At 34.6% G+C, this 20,293-nt stretch overlaps 1 protein-coding gene across 3 annotated transcripts in view; it reads right to left on the bottom strand.

Annotated features, from left to right (window-relative positions):
* TANK (TRAF family member associated NFKB activator) overlaps positions 1-20,293 on the bottom strand; it is a 90,257-nt gene that overhangs the window by 16,060 nt on the left and 53,904 nt on the right. For 2 of the 3 annotated variants that reach the window (XM_037140412.2, XM_037140411.2), the window contains exons 3-4: positions 17,276-17,387; positions 16,186-16,304 (exon numbers count right to left, since the gene is read on the bottom strand). In XM_037140412.2, the coding sequence (XP_036996307.1) occupies positions 16,186-16,304; positions 17,276-17,387 (231 nt within the window). The remainder of the gene's footprint in view (positions 1-16,185; positions 16,305-17,275; positions 17,388-20,293) is intronic. The other variant, XM_037140413.2, reaches the window with a different exon arrangement.

Raw genomic sequence — 20,293 nt, 5'->3', positions numbered from 1 at the left:
GTTTATACATTGCCTGTGGGGCGGGGGACTTAGGTATGGCCTTTGTATGTCTCTGTGTGTGCATGTGTGCACACATTCAAGAATGTCCAAGTAGAAATTAACATCCCAAAATAACCTAGATAAATATCTCAGGTTTTGCCAAACCAGTTCATTTGATGACAGGGATAATTTGGCAATAATTTCTTAACCAAAATTTCATAATCTAACTATTATACCTCAAACTTATTATAAGTTAACTGTTTGACAACATGACAATGGAGTATCTTACTTTTAAATTTATCCTCTCAAAACCTTAACAACCTTCCTTGTCTTTTTATCTCCTAATAGAAGAGTGTGCTTATTTATAGTAGCTGATTTAAATCCTTGTCTGATTATTTCAATATCTGGATCACTTCATGATTGGTATCTGTTCCCTTGAAAATGAGTCACATTATCTTTACTCTCCATATGTTGAGTAATTTTGAGCTGTGCCCTGAACACTGTGAATATTATGTTGTGGAGACACTGTGTTATGATACCAGAGGGTGCTGATGTTTTTGTCTCTCCAGGCTATTAAGTTGGTTAGGCTCAGACTCCAAACTGCCACTCTTTTGAAGAGCAGCAGCTCATATCTCAGTTCAGTACTTTAAGTCTGAGCTGCAGACTAGTTTCAGGTTGCCCCACAAATCCATGGGTTCAAGAAGTAGCCAGAGACTTGGGCCGAGTTTGAACACTGAACTCAGAGTTCTCTGCTGGCTCTCTCCCCTCTGGGGGTCCTTCCCTCACTCTATGGTGACCATAGTTTTTTCTGGACTCATTCTGCCTCCTGGTTCTGCCAGCTAGAATAATATTGGGCTTTTTATTGGAATTTCAGCCACTAAAACTTTGGCGTACCCTTAGGATAAAACCACAGAAAACTGAGAATTGACACTGAGCCACTACTTGCTCCACATTTTGACTCCCTATCAAAATGTGCAGAGTTCAGTCTCTGAAGTCTTCAGGTAGTTGATTTTTTATATGTTATTACTCTTGATTTGTAGAGGATTGGTTTGTTTGGTACTCACTTCTTCATAACAGAAGTTGAACCCCCAAACTTAGTTCTTGTTTATTTAAATCCCTCTATTCGTCTCAAATTTCATCATAATTTTCCAGAGGTGATTTAATCACCAATCCAATAGCTCTTCCCAAAGCTCTTACTTTGTTTAATGCTCATTCAATAGTAGTTCACATTACTAGGCAGCTCCTCCTCAAAACTTATTTTGGGTTTTTTTTTTTTGGTTACCAGTGTACTATTTAGGTTTTCTTCTAAGGTTTTAGTATTTTCATTGGTCCTTCTTTCTAGAACATAAATGTGGGTATTTTCTTTTTTTTAAAATTTTTATTTAATTATTTTTCAAGTACATTTTTTTGTCTATTTCTCCCATCCCAGCCCCCCGCCCGGTCTCCCCACCTCCCTCCTATTCCCCCCTCCCCAGTCCTCATCTCTGGGTCTTTCATACTTGTTCCTCAAAATCCCTCCCCATTTTTCCCCTTAAATTCCCTTCCCTCTCCCCTCTGGTCGCTGCCCACTTGTTCTCTATTTCAGTGTCTTTGTTTTTATTCTATTTGCTTGTTTGTTTTATTGTTTAGCTTCCTGTCAAATGTGGGTATTTTCTAAGGTTCAGACATGAGTACACTGTTCTCCCTTCATTACACATACTTCTTACCATTCATTCTCTTGTCAAGGCTATTGAGTATTCACCCCTAAAGTCTGTCTGTTCAGGCTCAACCTCTCTCTTGACAGCCACTCTCAATTCCCTTTTGATCCAATACATGCTCACTTGTTGTCTACTGTAGACCACCACGCATTAAAACATGATATACTCATAATCATCTTTTCCTCAAATCCTGCTCACACTTCAAATCTTCATTTCCCCCCCTTTTTTAGCATGGAAAAATCTTAAGGCAAGATAAAACTTTAAAGGAACTGAGATTAGGCTCTTCTAGAATAGTAAAATCCAAACAAGGCTCTGGGCATGACAAAGGTCTACCAACTTTTAATTCTGCCAAGAAAAAAGTTAGTAAAAAGAACAAATTGCCAAGATCTACCTCCTTCTTGTCAAAAAGGAAAAGACATTTATCAGAAAGACAGGAGGAAGTTTTAGATTCAGCTTTATAAAATTCTCATCAGAGGATGAGTGGCAAGAGCGAGGGACAGGAATGAGGATTCTGAGGCTACAGCATGGGAAAGAGGAGGAGACCATGTTCCATCGGCAGTGGCAGGAAGGAAAGGAAGATTTACTGTGGCCATTTGGCCACCCAGCAGGAATACGTTCCAGATGATACTTCAAGGGAATGTGAACAAGTCAGTGACCCCATGTCCCATTAGTACAGGGAAACATGCTGTCCTTAATGTTAATAGCAGAGAGCAATTAGGACTAAAAAATAAGAGTGTGTAAACCCATTCTATATGGAATTACTTAGGTGAAAACTTAGTTGAAATACAAAAATCATACCACTATTGATAAACACAATCGGAGAAACAAAACAAAGGATATCCATCTTGAAATTATTTGGTTTTCCAAAAGGAACTTATTAGGGAAGAAAAAAATCACAGGTTAATGACACACAGAATGTCTGGGACATACTTTACAATAGTTAATTTTATCAGAATTGTAGGATATATTTATATATTAGAGCAAAATATCAAGTGTATGGAAAGATGTTTATCGACAATAACAACAAAAATACCTTTTAGGGAAAAAGTTGGCTTTCATAACACAGCAATACTTAAGCAAGCAACAAAGAGCATTAATACCATTTTGCAAATGAAAATTTAGATGAGACTTCCCTTCTACTCCCCTGCTAAATTCTATCAGTATCTTAGGGAGAACTACAAATCTACAACAAATTGTTAAATATAATAGTGGGAAAAGTGCTAGCTAGAGATTCTTTGGTTAAAGGAAGCTAAATGGTTTTCTTACTGTTGATTTCAGATCCTAAAGCACACTCTCATGCCATTAAAATGACCACAGAGTACATAGTATGCAGCATTTCACAAGTGTAGGGTTTTGTGGAACACCTCTGGAAATGCATCAGGTCCTTCAGTATCTTTTAACAGAATAGAGTGAAAATTCAGAGTTTGCTCTAGATTTAATGTAGTAGGTATAGCTAAGTAAACAGGATTAATTACAGGTATCATGATTTAAAGTATAGAGACACAAAGTACTTATGTATCCAATGAATGTGAAAAGAAAGGCTTAGCAAGCAATATGACCTCCATGAATACAGAGTTCCTGATGCTAGAGTACTCTTGGAGCATGACAATTTTTTCTTTTCTTTTTTTAAAAAATTTAATTGTTGTTCAAGTACAGTTTTCTGTATTTTACTCCCATTACAGCCCACCCCCCCAGTGCTCCCCACCTCCCTCCCATTTTCCATCCACCTTAGTTGTTGTCCATGTGTCCTTTATACTAATTCCTGTAAATCCTTCCCCTTTTCCCCTGAAATTCCCTCCCCTCTCCCCTCTAGACACTGTCAGCCTGTTCTCTATTTCAGTGCCTTTGGTTATATTTTGCTTGCTTGTTTGTTTTGTTGTTTAGGTTCCTGTTAAAGGTGAGATAATGTGGTATTTGTGACAATTTTTTCTGCAGGATGAAAAGCAAACAACTTAGTGAGAAAAAAAGACAACTTGATTTTTTATAACAGAAAATTATAATCTGTTAAAATTATACCACATTTTGAGGACAGTGGTTCTCAAAATATGGCCTAGGATCCCTTGGGAGGATCCCAGGGGGTCCTAAGATCCTTTCCAGAGATCCAGTGTTGGGAAGAAAGAATCTGCATGGGCCCTGAGTGTCCCTGCATATTTTTGCTTGCATGCCAAGAATACAAGGCCTGGCACATTTCTCAGAGTTGCATTCACAGAGGGAAAACCTGCTTTACTGCTTTGCTATAAAATGGTGTGATTGCCAAACTCAATGTCCCTCTCTTTTAATGTCCCAGCATTCATCTGAGTCAACCACATCACCCCCGGGTGGTACCAGTGCAAATATAATGCTCTTGCAGGTTGCTGTGCTATGAATAATAAATCTGTTTTCCTCTGATCAAGGAGTCTTGTGTCTTCTTCCATCATCCATGAAGCGATAACTGGCTAATTTATTAGCTTGTAAGTAGGGTAAAATCTAATCCGGACTCTGAAATCCCTGGGGTCAACTATTGTTACAACACTATTAGATGTTATTTGCCTTTTTTTCTTTTTTTTGTGTGTTGGCATTTACATAAAATGTTGATGAAAAGTGATGGGTCAGTAAAACTGCTGGTGCCTGAGTATGACTAAGACCGAGGTACCAGACTGTAGTCACTATATTCTTCAATGTCACATTGCCAGTTAAAAAAAAAAAAAGCCAGTTTCACCCAAGAATGTCCTTGATGAGGCTGTAAAGATTTATTGAATTTTATTCCCAAGTTAAGATCTTGCTAACATTCTGTGTGACAAAATGGGAAATACACAAAAAGGGTCTCTGTTTCATACTGAAGTATAAGGGTTGTCTTGGGAAAAAGCACCTATTGTAACATTTTGAGTTACAAGATGAACTAATCATTTTTTAAATATGGAATGTCATTTTTACTTGAAAGAATGACTGATGAGCAGGCATTTTCTCGAAAGCAAATGAAGTTAATTTCTGACTTAAGAAAAAACCCAACTGACAAGGTTTGTTGTCCATGAAAAAAATTTAAGTTTTCTTGTGAAAATTTTAATTAAAAAAAATGTGTACCCATTACAGTAAACTTGACAGCTAATACTGAAAAAACTTTTCTGATAAGATCAGTGATGATATTACATATAATTTTTAAATATATCATAAAATAAGTCAGAATTTGGAAGATCTGCATAGTTTAGTGAACCAATGACTAAATTATGATGTTACGCAATCACACATAGAGAGGAGATACATTCAAAATACAAGACAGGCCAGTGGCTTTTAATGTAGTAGAAAAGGTCATTAGTTTCGGCTTTTATACTGCAGCTAACACTTAAGAAACTACAATTTATCGAGTTTTGGAATAGTATGAGAGAACATCCATAATTTCTAAAAAGATTACTAAAATACTCTTCCCTTTCCCAACTACATATCTGTGTGAGGCTAGATTTTCTTCACGAAATCCAACCAAAAAATGAAACAAAATGAAAACCCCACAAAATATTACAGCAGATTAATGCAGCAACATTTCACAACAATGTAAAAGAAATCTTCAAAACAAATTTTGAGAACCTTTAGGATGACAAGTTAATAAGAGAAACTAGATTTGGTTTTGGGGGGGCTATTCCTAATCTACTAAGGTTGAGATAACAGTCTTTCATGCCTTTGTCAAGAGAAATCAGGGCTGAATAAAATACACAAGCTCTGTTTTGTGGGCTCTGGAACACAGAGAAAAAAATAAAAATGGGAAATGTGAGAAAGGGGATAATTGAGGGAAATAAGAGGAGAAAAGACACACTTAGAAACACTCAAATTTGCTTAGAAACCAGGGAAGAGATGTTAAAAAGGGATATACCTCTTCTCATTTTCTTATCCCCTCAAAAACTCTAAAATGAGGTACTGAATTGAAAAACAGGAAAGGGTTAGGATGAATTAATAATCAATCTCTGGAAATAATTTTTATAAAAGAAACTTCAATGTAAATATTAAAATATCTTGGTACGTTTTCTTATTGTGATATATTTATTATAACAAATTGGAACAAAACTTTGAACTTCAATGAATGAACTGATTAAAGATAATTATTTCCCTCTAATTATTATTCTACCAGAGAATCAATAAACAAAGACTAGTCTCCAAAGAGAAGTGTTATATGTCTATAAAACAAGAAGGTATACTCGTCCCAGTCTCTAGAAACAAAACAGGGACAGTGGGACATCTGCTCTGACAGAGGCGAAGTGCTGCACATGCGTGTGCATTTTCTCAGCTTTCTGTAAGCCCTAGGCTAGGTTAACATGCAGCACTGTATAGTGGGCACAAGCACTGTTTCTACTGAGTAAAAGATGATGAAAAAAAAGAATCAAACATTAAAGGACTATAAGGCATTTTGCTTTACAAAGCTGTGTAATAAACATAAGTAGTCAAATTTATTCCAAGTCCCTCTCTTAAGAAATACACAACGTTGTTCAGATGACATAACTAGATTTGCCTTTTCCACAGAAATCACTGGGTAATTACTTATTTGACCAGTGGTCTAATTTCTAACTTTTGTTCAAATGATAGAAAACATTATTTATCATATACCTGTATATGGCACTCTATTTTAAAACTTTTCCAATATATAACCAGGTACCTGAATAATATACAGCAACTTAACAAACTAATAAACATAGTGTAAGAGACATGCAATAGAGAAAGTATCTACAGTGCTGAGAAAAGTTATGGGGGAACTAAAGTTCAGATGGAACTCACCAAATGGGAGCTGCACCTGAAATCCACTGTATATGATATGAACAGTTCAAGGATGGGGATCCCATCCAAGACCTAGATCTGTGAGGCTAGTATTTTATAAGCTATAGAGGCCAGAGAGCAGAACAGTTCCTATAATGCCTGCTGAAACTGTCATACATAACAGTTGGAGTAACACAGCACAGGTAAAAGCCTCTCACTGAAGAGCTGTCTATGATAAAAAGGTAGGGAGCACTTTCCTCTGAGCCATGATTACGTGGCTTGAACTGGCAACCCTTTGGTTCCCAGGCAGGCACTCAATCCACTGAGCCACACCAGCCAGGGCTAGAAATATTTTTTCATTTAAATCTTGGAGACAATTTAACTTTACATACCAATGCGTACATTACCAAGATATAGGCAACTAGGCAGAAAAAGCTAGTAACATACATACAAGGGAACTAGTAATAAAAAGCAAAGAAATGCCCTGGCTGGTGTGGTTCAGTAGACTGAGTGCCGGCCTGTGAACCAAAAGGTTGCTGGTTCAATTCCCAGTCAGGTCATATGTCTGTGTTACAGGCCAGGTCCCCAGTGGGGGCATGTGAGAGGCAACCACCCAATGATGTTTCTCTCCCTCTCTTTTTCCTTCCCTTCCCCTCTTTCTAAAAAATAAATAAAATCTAAAAAAAAAAAAAGCAAAGGCCTGCAACCAGGACTCTCAATTAAAGCAAGGCTCTCAATTAAAATGGAAGGTGAAATACAGAGTTTCCCAGACAAAAGAAGGCTAAAAGAACACACCTCCATCAAACCAACATAACAAGAGATGCTAAAGGGACTGCTTTAAGAAGATGAAGAAAAAGAGAGAGAGAGGAACACAAGAACAAAGGGGGTAAAATGGCAATGAATAAGAACCTATCAATACTAACCTTAACTATAAATGGATTAAATGCTCCAATCAAACATAGTAGAGCCGAATGGAAAAGATAACGGGACCCACATATACTCTGTCTACAAGAGACCCACCCCAGAAAAAAAAACCTACACAGAATAAAAGTGAAGGGATAGAAAAAAATATTCCAAGGACATAAAAAAAGGTGGGGTAGCAATACTTATATCAGACAAAATAGATTTCAAAGATTTCAAAACAATAGCAATAAAAAGAGATAAAATCTCTTAAGGGAATATACTCATAATACTTAAGGGAATAATCTATCAAGAAGATATAACCCTTGTAAACATAGAGGCACCTAACACAGGAGCACCAAGTATATAAGGGGAATCTTGGAGGTTTTCTAGAAAAATATCAACAGGAACACACTCTTAGTAGGGGATTTTAACACCACGTCAACAATGGAGAGATCTTGTAAACAAAGAGTCAGCAAGGAAACTGAGACACTGAACATACTCTAGATCAAACGGACTAATTGATATATACAGAACCTTTTACTTCAAAAAAAAAAGAAAAGCAAAATATACATTCTTTTCAAACACACATAAAATATTTTCAAGGACAGACCACATGGTAGGACACAAAACAAGACTCAACAAATTCAAGAAAATTGAAACCATATCAAGCAACTTCTCAGATCACAATGGCTTGAAATTGGAAACCAACCTCAAGGAAAAAACTCAAACACATTCAAATACATGGAGACCGAATAACGGGCTATTAAATAATTAATGGGTTAACAATGAGACCAAGGAAGAATCAAAAAGTATCTGGAAAGAAATGAAAATGAACATACAACAACCCAAAACCTATGGGACACAGCAAACAAAGGCAATCCTGAGGGAAGTTCATAGCACTGCAGGCCCACCTAAAGAAGAGAGAAAAATCTCAAATAAAAAACCTAACCCTACATCTACAAAAACTTGAGGAACAACAAGAAAGCCAAGAGCGAGTAGAAGGAAGAAAAAAAATCAAGATCAGAGCATAATTAAATAATATAGGACTAAAAAATAATTCAAAACATCAATGAATCCAGGAGCTGGTTCTTTGAAAAGATAAGCAAAACTGACAAACTTTTAACCAGATACATCGAGAAAAAAAGGGGACCCAAATAAATAAAAACAGAAATGACAGAGAAGTTACAACTGATACCACAGAAATACAAAGGATTATAAGAAATTACTATGAACATTTATATGCCAAGAAATTGGACAGTCTGGGCAAAATGGACAAATTTCTGTAAACATACAATCTTCCAAAACTGAATCAAGAAGCAGAAAGCCTGAATAGATCAAAACAACTCACTAGTTGAAGCAGTCATCAAAAAGCTCCTGGCACACAAAAGCCTTGGACTGGACGGCTTCACAGGTAAATTTTACCAAACATTTAAAGAAGAACTGCTATCCTCAAATTATTCCAAAAAATTCAAGAAGAGGGAAGAGTCCTAAAGTCTTTTTACGAGGCCAGTATTATCCTAATTCCAAAACTAGGTAAAGACACAATAAACAAAGAAAACTACAGGCCAATATCACTGATGAACATGGATGCTAAAATCCTCAATAAATTATTGGCCATACATTGAAAAGATCATACACCATGATCAAGTGGGATTCATCCCGAGATGTAAGGATGGTACAATATTCACAAATCAATACACATAATACATCACATAAACAAAATGAAAGGCAAAAATCACATGATCACATCAATTGATTCTGAAAAAGCATTTGATAAAATCTAGCACTCGTTTATGATTAAAAACATTCAACAAAGTGGGAATGGAGGGAGCATACCTCATATAATAAAGAAACCTATAGCAAACATCATACTCAATGGGAAAAAACCAAAAGACTTCCCCTCAAGATCAGGAACAAGGCAAGGTTATCTGCATTCACCACTCTTATTCAACATAGTACTGGAAGTTCTAGCCACAAAAATCACACAAGAAGAAATAAAAAGCATCCAAGTTACAAAAAAGGAAGGAAAACTGTCATTATTTGGAGACAACATGATAGTGTACATAGAAAACCCTACAGACTCCATCAAAAAACTACTGGACCTTATAATTGAATTTGGCAAAATAGTGGGCCATAAAGTCAATATTCAATAATTGAGTGCATTTCTGTATACCGGTAATGAAATATGAGAAACAGAAACTTGGAAAAAAATCCCATTTACTATAGCAACAAGAAAAATAAAGTACCTAGAGATAAACTTAACCAAGGAGGTAGAAGAACTGTACTTGGAAAACTACAGAATACTAAAGAAAGAAATTAAGGAAGATAAAAATAAATGGAAACAAAGCCCTGGCTGGTGTAGCTCAGTGGATAGAGCGCGGGCCTGTGAATCAAAGGATCCCAGTTTGATTCCCAGTCAGGGCACATGCCTGGGTTGCAGGCCGTTTCCCTGCAGGCCAGTTCCCAGCAGGGGATGCACAAAAGGCAACCATACATTGATGTTTCTCTCCCTCTCTCCTTCCCTTCCCCTCTAAAGATAAATAAATAAATATATGCAGTAAAAATAAATGGAAACATATACCATGTTCATGTAATAGAAGAATTAATATCATTAAAATGTCCATACTACCCAAAGCAATCTATAGATTCAATGCAATGCCTATTAAAATACCAATGGCATATTTCGCAGATCTAGAATAAAGACTCCAAAAATTTATATGGAACCAAAAAAGACCCTGTATAGCCTCAGCAATCTTGAGAAAGAAGAACAAAGTAGGAGGATCAAAATATCTGATATCAAACTATACTACAAGGCCACTGTAATCAGAACAGTCTGGTAGTGGCATAAGAATAAACACATATATCAGTGGAAAAGAATAGAGAACCCAGAAATAAACCCATGGTCAATTAATATTTGACAAAGGGAGCAGGAGCATATAGTGGAGCAAAAATATCCTCTTCAATAAATGGTGTTGGGAAAACCAGATTGGTACATGCAAAAAAAAAAAAAGAGAGAGAAAGAAAGACTAGATGACCAACTTACACCATACACCAGAATAAACTGAAAATGGATAAAAGACTTAATTGTAAGTGGTGACACCATAAAAGTCCTGGAGGAAAATATAGGCAGAAAAATTTCAGATATTGCACAGGGCAATATTTTTACTAACATATCTCCTAGGGCAAGGGAAATAAAGGCAAAAATAAATAAATGGGACTACATCAAATTAAAAAAGCTTCTGCATGACTAAAGAAAACATCATCTAAATGAAAAGGGAACTGACCATACGGGAGAATGTATTTGCCAATGATACCTCAGACAATGGTTTGATCTCCAAAATATATTAAGAACTCTCATGCCTCAACACCAGGAAGTCAAACAATCCAATTAAAAAATGGGCAAAGTATCTGAACAGATACTTCACGAAGCAGGACATACAGATTGCTCATAGACATGTGAAAGGATGCTCATCATAGTCATCAAAGGGATGCAAATTACAATCACAATGAGATACCACTTCACATCAGTTAGAATGGCCATCATTAATAAATCAACAAGTAACAAGTGCTGGCAAAGATGTAGAGAAAAGGGAACCCTAGTGCACTGTTGGTGGGATGCAGATGGATGTAGCCACTGTGGAAAACAGAATGGAATTTCCTTAAAAAACTAAAAAAAAGTGGAACTGTCTTTTGCCCCTCGCCCCATTCCACTGCTGGGATTATACCCTAAGAATCCTGAAACACCAATTTAAAAGAATTTATGTACGCCAATGTTCACAGCAGTGCTATTCACAATACCCAAATGCTGGAAACAGCCTAAGTGTCCATCAGTAAATGAGTGGATCAAAAAACTGTGGTACATTTACACAATGGACCACTATACAGCAGAGAGAAAGAACTCCTACCTTTCACAACAGCATGGATGGAACTGGAGAGTATTATACTAAGTGAAATAAGCCAGTTGGTGAAAGACAAATACCACATGATTTCATCTATAAGAGGAACCTAATGAGTAAAATAGAACCAGAAACATGGAAACAAGGAATAGACAGATACCAGAGGGAAGTGGAGAGGGGGATAAAGGTAGAGAGATGGGGAAGGATTAGTCAAGGACATGTATGAATGACCCATGGACGACAGTGTGGAGGATGACTATAAAAGTAGGAGGTGGGCTGGGAAAGAAGGGCAAAAGGGGAAAAATTGGGACTACTGTAATAAAATAACAATAAGATATTTAATAAAAAAGATATAGGCAAGTAAGAATTTGCTTTCTTTTCTCTACTTGAACTAAATGTTGAGCCCCTGCTCATCTACCTTCAGGTCAAGGAGAATGTTTATTTTTAAAATAAGGGCCTATATGTTTTATCTGTACCATAAAACAATTAGGATTTTATTTTGTCATATAATTAGGACTTCACATTGTCTTATAATGCTTGGGTCTCCAAATCTTTGTTTCTCCAACCAGACTGTAGCTCCTTAAAAGAGACAGATCTCTCTCTCTCCTTTTTTTGTGTTCTTGACATCAACCAGCAAGAGTGGGCAAACAAAAGGAGTTCAATACATACTGCTTGTGTAAGTGATTGACAGGTGAACTTTTAGACATTAGCTTTCTTCAAACATCAGTGTCTATATAACTTGCAATTGCCAGCACATTTCCTTAATGTTTAGTTAGCAAAGATGGCAGCTCCACACCTACCTTCACTGTTTTACTCTTCTAAACCTATAAAATCTTCCCTGCTCCTCAAAGCTACCATATACCTGCTGATGTAGTCATAAGGGCAGCCACATCAGAAAACTGCCACTGTCTAACTGGTGACTTAAAGACACAACTTCATTCTTCATATTTTTAAAATTTTGCTTAAAGCATATAACTCAGAAGAAAAAAGACATATATAAAGAATATATTAATGGGACAGTGTGGTGTGGTGGGGTGAAAATGGAGATAACTATACTTGAACAACAATAAAAAAGAATATATTACAAATATATATAGGAAATCAGAAATTAAACATAAAATCAGCTCTTTGGACACAAGAACACAATCTCAACAGTTAAAAGTTCAAATAAATTCATACTATATTGACTTTGTGTCCTGGATCCTAGAATCTGAAATAACATTACAATATTCAGTAATCTCTACCTTAGTTATTAAACTGTTCCCTCCCCAGAGGGGACGGACAATACCTTTTTTCTACTAGTGGCTGACAGTGTCAGGAACGTAGCAGTTCAGAGTTATTGAATAAATGAGTACAGAAAATTTACCAATATTGCTAAATTCTTTAATGTATTCTATATTACTGCTCTCAACTATCTTCCTGCATTAAAACACTCTAGGCTTTTGTGTAACTGCCACAACAACAAGTGGGACAGAAAGATGAGGGCAAACAGTTTTGTAAGCCTTAGATACTCAGTGTAGCATTTAGTCTGGCAAATGAAGTGATTCTCAGAAGCAGTATTATAAAAATATCTTATTTCTAACAGCATACAAATGACTCAGTATGTTATAATTCTAGTTTAAAAATTTTTATATTTTCATTAAAATACAAAATGTGTTATTTCAATAATAATTGCTATCATGTTACTAACTCTGACAACAGTATCCTATAAATAAGAGATTAAATAGCCTTTGTCAAGAGTAAGTGTGTGCATTTTAGTGTTATTTGATTTCCTGTATATAAATATTTTAACTTTTAATTTTTAGTACTTTGGCATATAATTTTATTTTATATTTGTTAAATTATACTTTATTGATTATGCTATTACAGTTGTTCTGATTTTTAATTTTTTTAATTGGTTATAAGAACAAATTAGTAATAACATGCAGCAGTAAAGCACTGCTCAGCTATAATCCTCTGTAAAGTTTATATTCATATTAGAATTTTTGAACTTGTTAAGATGATAAATTATGATATTTCTTTCCTGAGATTAATAATGATAGGATTAGGAAGTTAACTCATTATTAAATTCTGCTAACTTCCTTTACCTTTCATTAATATTTATCACATGGTGAATTAAATACTAGATCCCCCCAAAACACTCTTGATACTTGGTACCTTCTTCTGTACCACAATCTATAATCCCTGTGATGTTTTTAAAATGTCTACTCTTCCTTTTAAAAGGAGGAACTTATTTCTTTGCCTCTGGAGCATTAGCGACTTACTTCTAATGAACAGAATAAAGTGGAAGGGATGGTATGTGAGTTTTAGGAATTACATAACAGAAAACACTGTGGCTTATTCCTTGTTCTCTCTCTCAGATCTCTTACTTTTTTACCTGGAGGAAGTTGGCTGCCAGGTTGTGAAGAGATATCCACATGGTGAGGTCTCCTACCAATAATCTGATAAGCGATCCCTCCTGGAAGTAGATCCTCCAACTACAGTAAAGCCTTCAGAACTAAACCCTTGTGCCTACATCCTGACTTCAATCACATGGGATCTTGAATCAGAACCACTCAGGTAAGTCACTCCTGAATTTCTGACCCATAGAAACAGATAATAAATATTTGTTGTTTTGCCTTGAGTGGCGTGGCTCAGCAGGTTGAGTGTCTTCCTGCACACCAAAAAGTTGCTGGTTCAATTCCGGTCAGGGTACATATCTGAGTTGCAAGCCACTTCCCCATGCATGGAGCAACCAATCGATGTAACTCTGGCACATCAATATTAATCTACCTCTCTTTCTGCTTTCCTTACTCTCTTTCTAAATAAAAATCTTTAAAAAATATTTGTTGTTTTAACTTGTTGAGTTTTGGGGTAAGTTTGGGATACTTTCTATAACTTATAACATGATACCTAATAAAACATCCTCTTTGACAAAGCTGTATCTCATCAAGAAAGACTGCAAACTACATGGTGTGCAAGAGGTGAAAGATTTTCCACCAAACTGAATACTTCTCTAATGTCCCTAAAGTACAAGCAGAGTACTAAGAGTCATCTGATGATATAGGCCCTGTTGTCTTGACTCTATATTCTTTCAGGAGCCAAAAGATTCTTGCATTGTTTGTATAGGATTAGCATGAACAGAGAGTGAACTATAAATTTAGTGTTTTCAAATAAAATATTCTATAAGGGTCTCTTTTCCTTCAACATATCCCTCATTCCTTTTCTCTGTTTCATTTTCCAAGGCAGCAATAGTTTCCATTTGCCATAATGTCCACAGATCTTAACTCCACTCAAATATTTAAACAAATTATTCTAAAGAAAAGAAATCCTCAATCCACCCACCAAACAGGAGGAGGAAAGGACTGTGGGTGGTTAGTTGTAGCTTCCTTCTGTTACTGGTTCAAAGCATTTCAATTAATTAATTCATTACAGAGGTTAGGCCAACTGATTGGGAATGTGATTTCTAGAAATCAATTCATTTTTGAGAAGACTAAAATATAGAATATATTAAAAATAGAAAAATACATTTTGCCACTATCTTAGCCATTTCTGCATTCTGCTTTCAAGCTCTTGTCTTGTAGAAAGACCATAATTTTACAAAATTAAAGCCAAATAATATAATTTTTTTTCATTTTGGAAAAACCCTAATATATTCAAATCAATCAAAGGTCTTTAGAAAATGATTTAATTTTTATTAACTAAAAGTGATTTTAATTATGATTCCATAAGTATAGATATACATAAGCCAATGGAAAAAGATTTTAATTTCATTTCTTGATTTGGCCTGTATTTTTCTAACTTAGATCTAATTTTTATTTGCTTTATTTTATTTTCTTTTAAAAAGAAAAGTTATAGATACAACTGAAACCACCTTTATTGACTTCTGAGAGTCACACCTCTTCTTTCAGCAACTGTGGAGGTATCACTTTTCTAAAGATGTGTACACTTCCTGTCTGTGTTTTTATATTTTTACTACATCTGTGTTTTTATAAACAATGTCATTACATTTTATATGTTTAAAAATTTATATAAATTATTCCTTTTTGTCATCTGGTCACTTCTTTTCTGAAAAATAGACTTTATTTATTAAGATTTTATTTATTTATTTATTTTTAGACAGAGGGGAAGGGAGGAAGAGAGGAAGAGAAACATTAATATATGGTTGTCTCTCTCACACCCCCAACTGGGGTCCTGACTTGGCCTGTAACCCAGGCATGTGCTCTGACTAGGAATCGAACCAGCGACCCTTTGGTTTGCAGGCCAGTGCTCAATCCACTGAGTCACACCAGCCAGATGTTATTTGGTCATTTTAATTTTTACTCAACATTTCTTTTGTAATCTAGGCATATTAATATATAAATTAGTTTAATTTTTCTAAAGTGTTTTATTGTAAAGATATACCATTCTGCTATTGATGGATGTTTAGGTTGTTTCCAATCAACACAGCATGAACATATGTGTACCTATCTCCTTGCAGACATGAAATATTTCTTTTTATACTGCTTCAATGAAGACTTTTGCTTAAACTGGTTAGGTGGATTCTTTTTCTTTTTAAATTTAAGCACAGGCAATTGATGAAAAAACTAGAATGCTATTTTCTAATCCAGATTCACATCTATCTTATTACCCACCTTAGATTAATTTCTTATTTTTTCATAAATTTTTTTTGTTAAATGCCTAAAAAGAGAATACTAGAAAATATGAAACCTAAGCCTTTATTTTACTTGGAAATAGTACTTCTATTTAAGACCATTTAATTCATTTATTTGTATATACAGAACTTCTGTTTAGAATTCTAGAACTCAGGAAAATAAAATGAAGAAGCTACAAATCAACATTTGAATGTTGCTTTTTGCAGAAGCAATGTTAGGGTTGAAAAGAATCTTGTCCACTTTCTGTCCCATTCCTGCCCACCCAAGTTATGATACAATACTGACTAAATAATTCAGGCTGTGGAACCTGATTTCTTATTTTTTCTTTCCTTTAGGGAATAAGCCAGCAGCACAATCTACCTTGGATTCTTTTTCTCTTGGTATTCCTGATTTTACTTTATCATGTGGCTGATCAAGGGTCAAATTATTCTTCCTTGCTTCACTGTCTTCGAGCAGGGGAACACAGCCATAACTGTTATCTGTAAAACAAAACCCTCTTGGACTTAAGTAGGAAACCCTTGTTTTTGGTTCTACCTGGAAATGTAAATAGAATACAAACCCAAATTCCTAATTTTAAGGAGTAGAAATTTTAAACTACAAGTTTTAAAATTTCTGTAAAAAATAGTTCCTTTGACAATTTAGATTTGCTTATTTAGATTTGAGCACATTTACTTCATATTTGTTTTCATTCCTACTAAGCACACAAAACTCTTACTCTACCACAATTAGTGGTGTACAAAATATGTAGAATTTAGAAAACTAGAATTATGCTCTTTACAGCTTAACCATGAACAACTAGAATTAAAGTTTTACGTAACTTGTATATTCAGGTATGTATTTCTTGTTTAACAGACTCATTGCTTATTATAGAAAAATTAGAAAATGTAGACATTTTCTAAAAAGTATAAAAAAAGCTAGCTATAAGCTATAATTTCATTATCTGTTATTTCTGTTAATATTTTAGTTTATATTACCAGTTCTTCATATATATATATATATATAAAATGTAAGATTTTTTTTGTATAAATAAAATAAAATTTAATTTTGTAACCTGTTTTGCTCATTTTGCTATATAACATGAGTATATGTCATGTTAATTAATCTATTATCATCACTTTTATTGGCTATAATAACTTATTATTATGAATTATGTCATGGTGAGCATCCCAGATTACATATCTTTGAGTACTTGAACAAATATATTCTTAGAACTTAAATTTGTGTTTTAAAAGGCACATTTTAATAAGCTTTTGCTATTTATTGGCAAATTGACTTCTAGAAAATTTTATCAACCTAGAGTTCTACCATACAGAATTATGTGAACGTTCACTTTTCTATTTCCTAAATACGTACATCAGACAAACAATGTAGAGATAAATTAGAAAAATTTGACTTCCACCTTTTTCTAGAAGTGGTTCAAGAAATATGCAAAAAATTAGCATGAACATACCTCGACTGGAATTCACAAGAAGTAACTGTGATTTTAGCTTGTCAATAATAGTTTGTTGAAGTGACAGCTGTTCCTGTTGCTCACGTATTCTCTGCTCATAGTTTTCAGTCTGCTGACATAAAAACCAGTTAGCCTGATATTTACTGACAGATATGTATATATATTTTCTATTAATAATTACATAGATACAAATCGCCCATATTGCTATTTTCCAGATATTGAGCACTTATTTATGAGCTAAACACTGGCGCCAGCAATGTATTTATAATCATTACCAACATCTGGGATTTAAAACACTTGAAACACTATAAAATTTAAAAAATCATCTTAAAGAAAATTTCACTTAAGAGCTCAACATATGGTTTCTTGGTCCTTTGGTTAGAATAAAAGTTATAATTTAGAATTTAATCCTTAATGATAAAAAAAGGCATAAATAATAATGTTATATTAAAGTTTTCTATAAAAATACCCACTAACTTAAAAAGCTAAGATCTCATGTCTTTTAAATAATCACAGTTTTGAATTTATTTTTAGAGGACAAAATAAAAAAGGAAATGGGTATAACTAAGACATGAAAACCAAAGGGAGGGGTACAAATTATAAAATTCTATTGATCATAAACTTCATTTCTAAAAGTTTTAAGACTTCAAAAAATGGTTAATTTTTAGTGGCTATCTTAAATGTCATAATTTATCTTATATTTTAAATCCATTTATTTTGCTATTTTATTGCAATAGCTATGAGAATTAAGCAGTGAAACAAGACACAAGTTTGCATTGGAAAATAGAAATACTGTAAATCTCAAAGAATTTGAAAATGCTGCATTACCATCAGTAAATTAGTACAAAGTCTTAAAAACTTATTACCAAAATAATAGAGAATAATAGAGAATTCTTTACCAATTTGTATCACCAGGTAACAAATAAGTAAATGACTAAACTATAAATTCCTTGAAATGTGAGATGGGGTGTCCTAATAATCTCATAAAGTTCTCCAGTAGATACTAAATATTTGATTTGAACTGGCTCTTGATCAAAGTTCAAAGTTTCAGAGAACAATAAGACTAAAATTCTTTATAAATTATACAGATGTTCCTATATTCCCCAAATAAATTAGCTTAAGAAACTAAAGCAAGACCCTGCATTTTCCCAACTAAAAGGCAAAATTGTATAATATGTTTCAAACATGATAACTGTCAGAGCTGATAAATAACCCAAGTGATGTACATGCCACCTGAAAGTAGTCTTATACAATATAACTGGATGTCCCCATAAAGCTCTGCGAGGTAACTTATAGAAAGTATTCAGTACATGCTCATTTGGAAAAAAAGAAAATATATGAATCCAAGTTAAAAAATCAAAGTACATTTTATTATGAATAGAAGAATAAATCCTGTGAGTCCATGCGCACCACATGTCCTGTGACTATGTGTGTAACTGAACCCTAGATACCAAAATCCAGTCTAGGGCCAGGCTTCCTAGGACATGACATCTTATTCCTATATAAATTTATGTTCAAGGACCTAGAAAGAGTGCATAGGTTAACTGAAAGAAGGATTCAAATGTCTATAGCAAACTCTGTAACACCTTAAATTTACCTGGACTACACACAGCCTCCAGGGCTGAGGTATCAGCAAACTGATGTAAGTCTTCTCTATCTATTTCTGTGTATTCAGAACTTTCTCCAAAGAACTCAAAGCTCATCACAAACAATGACCAATAATTACCCATTTTTCATGTATTTTGATAGGTATGTACATTCCACTTATCCAGACATTAAGTAACCACTACAAAAAACTCAGCAGGTTAGAGATAGGCCCACAATAAATGTATAGGTTATTTAAGCCTCAGTCCATTCTCCATCCACGAGATATATTTCCCTCATCTTAATGAAAAATGAACTGACCTGTATTTTCCTTTGAAGCAAACTCAGAAAGCCTCTGCCAGGTAATTTTCCTTCCTTCCCTCCCTCCCTCCCGTTTCCTTCCCTCTCCCTCCTTCCCTCCCCTCTTCCTCCCTTTCTTCCAGATTTTATTTATTTTTTAGAGAGAGGGGAAGGAAGGGAGAAAGAGAGAGAGAAACATCGATTGGTTGCCTCCCACAAGCCCCCACCTGGGGACCTGGACTGCAACTCAGGCATGTGCTCCTACTGTGTATCAAACCAGTGGCCTTTCAGTTCACAGGTATTCGACCCACTGAGCCACAGCAGCCAGGGCGCTGGCATGTAATTTTCATCTTCTACTCTCTGGTTTAAAAACATACTTTAGCACATTTGTACATATAATAATAAATGAATAATGTTGAGAATGTATTCATATTAACTTGGAAAAATCAATAGATCAACAATTATTTCAAATTGAAGCTTTGAATTATTTCTTAAACCACTTAATAAAATACTTTATAAACTCAAGTAAATTTTGTAATAGTTTAAAACCTAATACCTTAGAAGTATACCAAGGGAAACAGAAGAGCAGTGGTTCATGTTCTCTCACTGCTCTTTCTATGTACTTATATTATAGAAATTAAATTTTCCTTTAAACTATGGCCTCATCGAAGGCAAAGACTATTTTGTTCTGTTATCTCCAGAGTACAGCAGAGTGTCTAGCACATATTGAGATTCTCAGTAAATATTACTTGAACAAATACACTACTTAAGAAAGTAGATATGCCTTCACAAGTGACCTGGGAGAATAAAGAAAAGGCTTTGCTTTTTTTCTGAAAGGGAAACAGGAAAAATGGAGATAAGGTCAGTAGGTGAATAAGATAAAAGTAAGTTAAGTTTAAGAATATGGATGCAAATGATAGGCAATGTTGGAAGATTATTAATTTGGGGGGGAGGGAAGCTTTTGCTATCAGGAAAACAAAAGGTAATAATTTAAGAGGAGAAAAATATATATTCAGAAAATAGTAAAAAACGAAATTTGGCCATAAGACCATGAGGGAAGTCCAGAGAATATTATATAAGATTGGAAATTAAATGGTAGAATTCAGTTTTTTTGCTATGTTTGGAAACTAAAAG

This window comes from Artibeus jamaicensis, unplaced genomic scaffold (assembly GCF_021234435.1).
Source record: "Artibeus jamaicensis isolate MK-2021 breed Jamaican fruit bat unplaced genomic scaffold, CSHL_Jam_final contig_391, whole genome shotgun sequence".
In the NCBI taxonomy this organism is placed as follows: Eukaryota; Metazoa; Chordata; class Mammalia; order Chiroptera; family Phyllostomidae; genus Artibeus; species Artibeus jamaicensis.
This window is presented reverse-complemented; position numbering and strand designations above follow the sequence as displayed.